At 44.7% G+C, this 10,683-nt stretch overlaps 2 protein-coding genes across 2 annotated transcripts; both read left to right on the top strand.

Annotated features, from left to right (window-relative positions):
* Positions 1-2,092: 2,092 nt before the first annotated feature.
* CDV56_104078 (uncharacterized protein) lies at positions 2,093-3,381 on the top strand (the record flags this gene model as incomplete). Its single annotated transcript, XM_026757697.1, has 5 exons — positions 2,093-2,095; positions 2,492-2,692; positions 2,755-2,821; positions 2,946-3,205; positions 3,262-3,381. 5 exons carry the CDS (start codon positions 2,093-2,095, stop codon positions 3,379-3,381), a joined length of 651 nt encoding a protein of 216 aa, XP_026610652.1.
* Positions 3,382-4,082: 701 nt separating this feature from the next.
* On the top strand, positions 4,083-5,270 carry CDV56_103885 (acyl-CoA thioesterase; the record flags this gene model as incomplete). The annotated part of the gene is made up of 5 exons (XM_026757504.1): positions 4,083-4,190; positions 4,274-4,482; positions 4,567-4,691; positions 4,885-5,162; positions 5,223-5,270. The coding sequence occupies 5 exons, from the start codon at positions 4,083-4,085 to the stop codon at positions 5,268-5,270; spliced, it is 768 nt and encodes a 255-aa protein (XP_026610651.1).
* Between the last annotated feature and the right edge of the window lie 5,413 nt (positions 5,271-10,683).

Here is a 10,683-nt window from a genome sequence, read left to right as displayed (position 1 = left end):
TCTATAGACAGGACGTAGCTCAAAGAGCTTCAAACAGGTTTCGGAATTGTGCGGTGAAGATATTCCCAAGGTCACGTGATTCCTCATTAGCGGTTCCAACTCCTATCCACGGCAGCACCGTGACAATATTAAAGGTAAATTTCCTTTAATAGTTAAGGAAATTAAGGATCTTGCTTAAGAAATACAGGACTCCCTTAAGAAGCTTAGTCCTTCTTATTAGACCTTAGCTAACTAATAGAGAGTCTTATTATGTATTACTTTAATATATTAAATTTTAGATAGTTAGGTAAGTAGTTTAGACTACTCTATATATAGAACTAATAAGGTTAACTTAGCTGGAGAAATATCTTCTTTTATCTTCTCCTAAGTATTTAAAATATAATTCTACTTATATTCACTATAAAATTATTTTTCATACTTTTTACTACTTTAGGTATATTTAGTATAATTTTAGCTTTTAGAATTTATTATGCACACCACACTATAATAAGAATAATAAGTATATAGAGATTTAATAGGAGCACTATTAAGATAAATAGTATAATACTAAATAAGTTAGTTTTACTTATAAACCTTATTATTAACTAGTATAGCAACAGGAGTTAGCACTAGAGTTGCATAACCAAACCGCCAAAATCGAATCCGACCCTCACCGAACCCGCGGTGGTGCGGGTTCGGTGCCTAGCCTAGGGAACCGCAGTGGTTGCGGTTTCCCTACCCTAGAACCTCTGTGAGTTTGGTTAAAACCATTAGTTATGGTTTTTGCAGTTTTATTGGTTTGGTTTAACCAACCCACACTATTTTGCTTAGTAATCACTAATTTTAAGGATTTCTATAGAAATTTTGATATCACTAGATAAATTATAGATTCCTCAGCGCTGAGGGCAAAATTTTGACCACTTCGACCACTTCGACCACTAGAATCTAAATGCCGTTAGTCGTGGGTTTACCACTGCGGGATCGCAGGAGCCGCAACCATAGTGAACCATCCACTTATTCAGGTTTAAAAAAGGTATAAGGGAATGACTTGTTTAGACGGGCGTATAATAAACACTATGCGCGTCAGTCTACTCACTCGACGTTTTTCACCAGAGCAAGCTCTTTGAACAGCAGACATATCTTTCTCCAGTCGAAGTACTATCTTCAACCCCAGTGCTTTTCCAGGTCAATTATTGCTTGCAAAAAATGGTGCTTGATCATGACGTGTAAGGTCCTAACATCGGGGATGGTGGCCCTTGCAATTAACACATCACCAGGATCATCCGGGGTCGTCGAGTTCGTCATTGGTAAAAGCCGAAGACGGTTTTCAATACACGCAGCATTAGCTGGTGTTTTCCCAAGAAGTGTCCTTGGATTGAGCGCTTTTTGACGGCCACGCCGACCTCGCAAACTAGTCCTCGGATCTTAATATGAGGGTTAGTCATACTAAGATCAAAGACATGGTCTCTTTTGTGCTCACTAAGCTTGCGTGGGCGACCTGATCGAGGTTAGGATTGATTATCAAGTTGTTTTGATTCCAATCGCAGTGTACTGTATGGTAGATAAAGGAATAGAACGATGCCTTTTATGAATTCGCCTAGCACCCCAGCCAATAGCTTGTCCTCCTTTCCTTTACTTCTCATTCAAAAGGAGCTGCAATCCAAAGCAATCTTGAAAAAGATTCCAATGGTTTGTGAACATGATCACGAATGGTCATACCCCGTCGACAGTCTATCAGAGAAAGACAAAATCCTTCCTCGAAATATGAAATGCAGATGGAGCACTTTAGATCAAATTCAATTCAACCCATGAATCTAGCTTAAGAAATTAGGTCGCATGTAGATAAAAAAACAATAAACCGAGTCACGTTCTCGCCCGTCCAGTGTTAGTATCTTCCAACTCCAAAGAGAGCTCAAAGAGGATGAAGGAGGGAGAGCAGTTCGTTCGAATCGAACTTTTTCTCTTTAATCTCGCATGGTGTTGTTGATTCCAGCCGCAGCAGACTGGACTGACGCAAACGTGAAAGATCTCTTAACTTTCTGTCTAGATATTGGACACAACTTTGTAGGAAGTCACCTCGTTTTTCACCTAGCACTTCTAGGAAATTGTCAAAATGGTGCGTCGATACTCTTTGAACTCTAATCAACGTCAGCTTTGTACTGGTACTAAGGAGGGCGATCACATGCGCTGAGTTAGAAATATCGAATTCCCCTCTGGATGGGACTAAGTAGACAATAGGACTACCAAACTTTTGAGCAATCCTGTGCCAGTTCCTGCCCTCGTACAATCTGCGTCGAAGGATATCATTGTGGCGCCTGAACTCCGAGCTGCCTCGTTCTAACAGCGGGAATCTCTCCGCTACAATATTTGACATAGTCTCGGAATCTGCGAATGCTCGATTACTGTCTCGCTGATAATCCAGCCTTTTCCTAGTATATAATTCAACAAGGTCCACTAGATGAAGCCTAAATCGAATACAAGCAATTAACCCAGACCCTTCTGACCTGTCAAGGGCATCCATAACACCATTAATGGAGCCAACTTCTGGAAAAGGGAGAGCGTTTTTATTTCGTCGCATTGCGGTCAGAAGCTCTTGAAGTTGAGCCATAGCGAACGGACTGGCTACGGCAAAGAAGAGGCGGGCAGTCACGAGCTTGTCAGTACGGCATCCAGACGCACACGCCGCGAGAATTTTCTGTATGCGAGAGACGCTGTACTTGCATCCCATGATCCTGGGCAACTTTGTCCAGTCAGGCCTTTGCCTTGACCTTCTAGGCTGCGACCTCGCCCCTTCCGATCGAGCCCACGGCAGTTGTTGGAAGGGTAGTCTTGGCGGGGGACGGTGTGTGATCGAAACCCGCGTTGGGTATATCCTGTTGTCGCATTCGGAGCGATTTCGCTTCACGGCCTTTAGAAATCTTGCGCTCCCATACAAGCCTACATATAACTTACTTTGTTTGCCGCAGCCACGGTCCAAAAGATCATTACAGAGATCCTGCCACCATCCTCCGGTCAGACGTTCTCCAAGGATGCTCGAGATTTGCTCATGGAATGCTGCGTTGAATTCATTACTTTGATCTCCTCCGAGGCCAACGATATCAGCGAGAAGGAAGCAAAGAAAACAATCGCTTGTGAACATGTGGAGCGGGCTCTGCGTGATCTAGGATTCGGTGACTATATTCCCGACGTCCTTGCCGTCGCAGAGGAACATAAGGAGCAACTGAAGGTTTGTATCCTGCAACACTCAGTCGGAAAGACAGCGTTTTGCTAACGGATCAATAGTCGCGAGAGAAGAAGCAAAGCAAGATGGAGCAAAGCGGCCTTACCGAGGAGGAACTGTTACGACAGCAACAAGAGTTGTTTCGCTCGGCCACAGAAAAATACAATGCTGCTCCGGAATGAGCTTCTCGAATCGATAGAGGATATGCTTCATGTGGTTCGGGTCTTGTCGATCAAATAGACGGCGTTCTCTATGCTTTGGGTTCCACTTTCTTACTGATGACACGCACATGCTTTTGAGGGGGGGAATAGGTTCGGAGTTCAGGTGGTTATTCAGGTTTTGACTCGGAAAATGCTTAGCAGGCTTGCGGTTGTGTTAGTCTACGTTTCATCCTTACTTATATGGACATCTTTTCTTATCTTACTTCCGTGCAGTATACTAGAAAGTGTCGCCTGTTTTCAGCCCTTCACCATAGGAGTGCACTGGCTCGCCATGCTGATGAGTACTAAACAGATATGTGTTTAAGCGCAGACTCTGGCATCAGCTGGACTAGCAGCTGCGCCGCTCATCAGGTAGGGCTCTGAGTGTAACAGGCAATGCCCGCTAGGAGCATGTTGCAGCTATCACGCCACAATTTGACACTGATCCTGATTCTTTGTTCTTTCTCAGTGATATGAAGAATTATTCATATGCTGAGTCAGCAATTACATTAACTAGTTAGTTAGTTTATAATTGGTTGGCGCTTTGCGCCAATGTCCCTGCAAGACAGGATGACAACTATCAATGATAATTCAAAGAGGGACATTCATACGAATCCTGCCAACCATATCTGTACCCTATACTTTTAATTCATCGATCGTCGTTGCTCGTAGACGCTTTGAAGATGGCCAAGACACATACTACTCTCTTTCCAACCCCACCACTAGACGAATGCAAAGCGCCGATTGAGAATGTGTTTGAACTGACTCCTGTGCCCAGCAACGATGGCCAAGTAAGTGTAGCAACTGATATGTCCTGGTGTACTAACTCTAGAAAAAAATAAATGGAATTAGGTCTCGACTGACTGCCTGACAGGCCGTCTTCACCAACACCCATCCTCTATGGCATCCCTCTGGATCCCGTGGAGTATACGGAGGGACTCTCATCGCCCAGTCCCTCTCAGCAGCCATGCTCACTGTTCCCTCTACTGTCAACATGCACAGTATGCATTGCCATTTTCTCATTGCAGCGACAGCAGAGACACCCATTTATTACCATGTTGATCATGTCAATGATGGTGATAGGTTGGTGACTTGTATGGTGAAAGCCAAACAAAGAAACCATCTGATATTCACAGCAGCTGTGAGCTTTATTAATAACCACAGCAGTATGGACGAAAAGGTCCTAGAGCACTCCAGATCGAAACCTGATGTTTCAGTGCCGCAAGATCCTGCGGCAGGAGAAGGTACTGGGAACGGGCTGTTTGAATCTCGAATTGTGGACAGTGACATTGGTAGGTATTGTCGGATATATCCTTTGAAATGTGATGCTGCAATTGCTTACGAGACTTCTGGCTTTAAATCACTAAGTAGATGACTTGCTTCGTCCATCAGACAAAAGATATAGACGTTTCGTGCGATCAAGGGGAACCATATCTAACTCTGGCGGTTCCAACGCACATATATTGGCACTCACATACTTAACAGACACCTATTTTATTGGAACCCTGTGGCGAGTCTACAATCTATCGCCTTACCCTTCTCCACCACCTACAGATCAGGAAGAGCCAAACCAAAAGGCCGAAAAAATCGAAGTGATGGCCAGCCTCAACCATTCCATATACCTACATCACCCACAGGCGGTCCGAGTAGACGACTGGATGCTCACAGAAATGGAGACTCCATGGGCAGGAAATGAGCGAGGTCTGGTTGTACAGCGGATATGGTCCACAGATGGAATTCTCGTTGCTACCTGCATTCAAGAGGTGAGTCAAGGACCCTCTCCTACCTCTCGAATTAGCCAACAGTATTGACAAACTACATAGGCTTTGGTGCGGCTGAAGCAACATGAAACTCCGAAGCACATGCTATGAAGATCATTTCTGATTTCGTATGTATGCCCGTGAAGCTGAAAAGGGATAAAGGCAAAGAAGCATGCCTGCAGTTTGTACTTTTTTTCTGCATTGCATTGTCTAATTAATATTGTCAATGCTTATTAAGAGAAGCGGCAATGGCGTTCCATCAATAAAGCTTAGAGCTACAGTAGGATTATCACATAAAACGCGCGTCCAAACTATCGCCCTAGGCTCCTAGCCTGACTAAACTCACTGCAATTAATCTATTTGTATAAGAGCTAATGCAGCTTATTTTCTACTTAGTTCACCCTCTTGTGGATCTTTGAATACCACCCTGAAAGCCATCATTCAACCAAAGCCAGCTACAATGCCAGAAATAGGCCGGGGGTGTTGGTTCAAAGCGGGCGGATACCTTACTTTTCTTTGCTAGATGGCGGTGTACCTGCCTTATGTAGTAGTCTATTACCTAAAGTAGCCTTTCACATATATCATTTATCTACACAGGCATATGTATGGCTTGCTTCTTAGTCTGCGGAGCAGCCGTCTAGCCAAAAGTCAGTTAGCATGGATTCAACAGAGTATAGATTTTAATATGTAAAGGTCAGCTGCATACGTAACCTGGGCCTGGGTATGGCGTGAGATGGCCGATTCCCCCTCCCTCATGCAGTGATGAAGGACTTTCAAAAATACCAGGTATGTAGGTATGGGGATAGGCTCACAAGACCTGTATGGGTATTTCATAAATCATAGTACTCATAACAAATGTAGAGAGCTGTCATATATCATGGATGTGGTAGTTTGTCACTGTTATCCGACACTCCATGTGACTTGAGGGGCACTGTGTTTTAACTTCATCACCCTGCCATCTCATCTTCACTGGGAATGGCGCTGTATAAGACTCGGAATGACGTTTTAACTACGAAGCAATGGAGACTACCGGTACTCTTTTCGCAGCTAAGGATGAAGGTATAATGGAAATGCAAGCACACGCAGCAAATGAGGAGGTGGAGCAAATGAAGAGAAAGTCTCCGAAATCTCCCTCTCACCAGCCCCTGACCCTCTTTGAGCATGGAGCAGAGACGCGAAGGGCCTTAAATAAATTCTTGGAGGTGAGTCTTCTAAAATATTGCGCAAACCATAACTGACTATTTTTAGGATGCACTGAAGCAGAAGCTTGCTTAACTCCTTGAGATTTTGGCAGACGATGTACACAGCAGATTTGTGGGTTCTGAGCCTGGAACATGTGTCAACCTTGGGAACCCATTTGAGCAGAAGTCTCTGAGAATGGACTATGTCTATACTATTTTGGTGCTTAATGATATGTCTTACTCGAATGGTTTACTAGCACTAGGCCATGATGTGAAGGAGTATAACCTATGAAAGGGAGAAGCATTACATTTCATGGGCGATTAAAAACAAACATGGAGTGGACAAGGAGGAGGAAACTTAATCTGGTTTTATTGGAGAAATTTAAAGATTAGGAAATAGATTGATCGCTTTGAAAAGGTCTGGAAAGTCAGGAAATAGAGGAGGTACCTGATATTGCAAGGGAACCTCCTGACTGGCGCGCTGAGTATTGGCTGATTGCTGTGCCGGTATTGCTAGTTTTGAGTTGGAAGGATGTTTCATTGCGTCTGTTTGATTAGCATACTCTGTGTTATCTTACTTTATAATGATGATATTACCATTAGCACCTTTTGTGACCGGATTGGGAGGGACTGAATGAGGTTGTTGGATGCAATCCTGCTCTGAGATTACGCAACTTACTATTAGGGTGTGAGAAAACAGATAAAGCACCATTTGGATAACTAACCAGCTTTGTGATACTCAAAGGATGAGGATGGTGTTGATGCTGGATCCACTGTATTAATTTCAGTTGGGAGTGTATCACATTCCATCACTATATTGGTATTAATTGCCGCGGAGCGCTCAACCCCCTTATCCTGTCTAATATCGCACGAACTGTTGCAGGGAAAGGTATGGCTCCTACAACCTGCATTGATATTTGGACCAGGGTCAACAGAAACTGAAGCAAGCTTCAGGGGTCGCTCTCTTTCCTCTGAGATTGAAGCTGTGGTATTATTGGAATTAGCCCCCTCGCCAATCTCTGCAGGTTGCGAATTATGTTTGGAAAAGTTGTGTAGATTAATAAACTGCCTGAGTTTTTGTATGATATAGCTTTGGCAACTTAGTAACTTGCTGGGTTTCTAACTGTAGCTAATAAGACCATAGGCCATTGCAAGTGAGGCGTCATGATCAAGGTCCTGAACTTTCCTCTCTATTTCCTGATAGTTCTTTCGCCGAAACTTGATAAGGTGTGAAATACCTTGTAATTGCAATGACCTCTCCTAGCTGCTAATAGTTAGGAAGAACTTCGGGCAGAAAGCTAAGCAGTAGGAGGAAGCATAAGACATATAGTGTTGACTGTCCCAAGCCTAAAGTAAGTAAGTCTCCAGGACCAGCTTGAAGTAACAGTTCCAGGTAGCATCTACCTTGGTCTTGGTTGTTCTTCAGAGCTTTGGTAGACTTGCCAAGTTCTTGGGCGATATCGTTGCATGCTACAGTGATCTGCTTCTTAGATTTTGCTGAGGCTGAATCGACCGTCCGCACATGTTCATTTACCTTGTGGTGTATGAACACCAAAGACAGTCTGTCTGCATAAGCATAGTTCTTTTGGTCCTGGAAAATCCTTTGTTGTGCTTGGAAGAGACGGCATAGCCTGGGGAGAGTCCCTTGCTCTTTGAAGTTGAAAACTTGAGCCTTTGCAGACCACACATCATGACCACGGTAATTGAATTTGGCCTTCTTGATGAACCTGATGGCGGCTTTGATGAGATGCTGCAGCTGTCCATCTCTGACTCCTAGCTTCATGAAGTAATTAAAGGCGCATTGATGAACTGAGTGACTTGACTCTGATGTTACAGACGATGGGTTCGGCGAATGCTTCTTTGGAGCTGGATGTGGTGCAGAAGGAGCTGGGGACTTGGCTGAAGCCTGTGGGTTGTCTTGTGAATCTGATGCGCTGGTGATATTGAGGGTAATATTGGTCTGAATTGAGTATCTTCATCCGAGGGCAATTGCCTTTTAAGGGGTATCTGGCTGGAAATTGGTGCATATAAAGGTCTTAGCAAAAATAGCTGCTCGTTTTCCTTCTGGCTTCCCCTCTTCAAGAATTCTTGAAACTGTGTGAAGAGTTCCTTATGCTCCCTGTTAGCCTTACTGACTTCTCTATTGATTGAGATGAGTTACTGAAGACCTAAGCACATCAGCCGGTGTAAACCATCTCAGAACCCACAGAAATAGATTTTCTGGGTCCATTTGGTAGGCTCTGTTTTATGATGGCATGCTTGAGGTTGCCACAGAAGCACTGAAGATGGTCAAAAGAGTCAATGAGCAGAACCCCTTCCTCTTTGCATCAGGAGATTGACTGGATCCTTTCTATTCTGAGGGGAGAATAGCGTATAAGCTGCAACTGCAGCTTTACGACTAGGCTAAATCAAGATGGCTTTGCTAAATCGGATTGGTTTCCGCTTCAGAATGGTGGGCATGGGAAGAGGAGAGAAAGTGGGGTGGTTGCAACTATCTCACTATATGGACTAATGAACTCATCTCTGACTAATGGGATTGAATATGCAGCCGCGCGCTGTGGGTGGACAGCCTAAGTCTTATTTGCTTGGATTTGAACGAGTCTCTTTAGCTTGCGTAGCATATGTGCCTTTTTGCCAGGCGAAATTGGTCTTCGTCCTTGGACAGAGGTCTTTGAGATCTCATGGCAGGTTGACTTGGCTCCGGGCTCTGTTTGGCTGTGGTGAACCCCTACAAGCTCTGCAACAAGCGTTGAATTGTATGGGAATATGAAAATCTAAGAAAGTCAAATATGATCTGTTACTGATGATTTCGGACATTGTCTGCAAATGATCAGGTTCCCTTAAGATGAGAGCTTTATTCGCTCTTTTGGAGAATCACTCTCTGGCTGGGGAGGATATATAAGGTTAAGAATGTCTCCCGAAGATATTTGCACTTCTCATCCGGCGTGAGATTGTTTCCTTGTTTTATAAGATAGACCATCTACCCCATTTACGCACCTAAGCATAAGGGCCGTTGCTCGTCCATGTCACTTATACAAATGCTCCATCTGCTTGATCCATCTTCGGCCTTGCTACCGCTGATGACGCATGTACATATGCAATATCATGAACTAAACCACTGCTTTGCCATTGATTGGTCCGGCCGCTATAGGTCAGCGCTGTCCGGCGCACCATCGCACCATCTTGATGTCAGTGCTCTAGTGCTCCGGTGCTCTTGCTAGCTTAGTTGCTGAGACCTGCTCGCCTGCTTGATGATATGGTGATTTGTATATGGAAATACTACAGTGGCAGGAAGGGGGATTTCTGCATCTCCTCCACATGGTGGGGTAACCGGGTTACCCATTGCCCATACTCTTACCTGTGCGGCCTGCTATATCTATCTATGTATCCATAATTCCATATTCCTTAACATTCCTTATCCTGCTGACTTCGTCATCCCTTCCATCAACCTATGCTACATGTCTAATGCGACTTCTTTTCCCTGTGTACCTACCTGTTCTGGCGGCCATGGGAGTATGTCTGTTATAGGACCTGTGAGACCTGCTGGTGTTAGTAATGCCTAACAGCTCCTATAACTCCTGCCAGTCCAGTGTCCATGTCTGCTACTCCCTGGCCCACCTGAGATCCTCCCTGTGCTCCTGCTGCTGGAGACTACACCTCTACTGAATACTATATAGCGTCAAAGTCCACTGTGCCCTCTGCTGGCAGAGACTTAACCGGCACTCCCACAACTGGAAGTTAGTGGATGGATATCTCGCGCAATAGCCGGGGCAAGGGTCCCTCTGCTAATGGGATCAGCTGGCGTGCATGGTCGTGACCTGCTTCTCGCAGGACCAGTTAAGGACCTGCTGCTTCTGTAGTACCACCCTCCTATCTACAGAGGAGGAAGGCCGGTGTTGTAGCCAGGGGCGTAAGCATCTGCTGCCTCTGCTTAACGGCGGTTATCTTCCTATATTTATTCAAGTACCTCTTCAAAGGGCCCTGACCGCACTAGATTCAGCATTCACAACAAAAGACATCATTGATGAGTATAAGACTATGTGAGCGCGCGCTATCTGTCTGCCTCTGAGTGGTCTAACAGATCTTTAATTTTGAAACAGTGCATAAGAACCTGAGTGTTCGCTGCCTCCCGGTCCATAGAGTATAAGAGATTTCTATCCTGTACTCTGAATTTATTTCAATCTACTGCAAAGCATACATTAACCATTCCATGCTGAGGATTAGCACATACGACCACAGGGTGTGGAAAACAGGGCTTCCCGTCCGCTCAGCCGTACTTAAGCCACACGCCGGCCGGTTAGTAGTTGGGTGGGTGACCACCAGCGAATCCCCGCTGTTGTATG

Source organism: Aspergillus thermomutatus, assembly GCF_002237265.1.
Source record: "Aspergillus thermomutatus strain HMR AF 39 chromosome Unknown NODE_292, whole genome shotgun sequence".
Taxonomy (NCBI): domain Eukaryota; kingdom Fungi; phylum Ascomycota; class Eurotiomycetes; order Eurotiales; family Aspergillaceae; genus Aspergillus; species Aspergillus thermomutatus.
The sequence above is the reverse complement of the archived record's forward strand: the minus strand, read 5'-3'. Positions and strand labels throughout refer to the sequence as shown.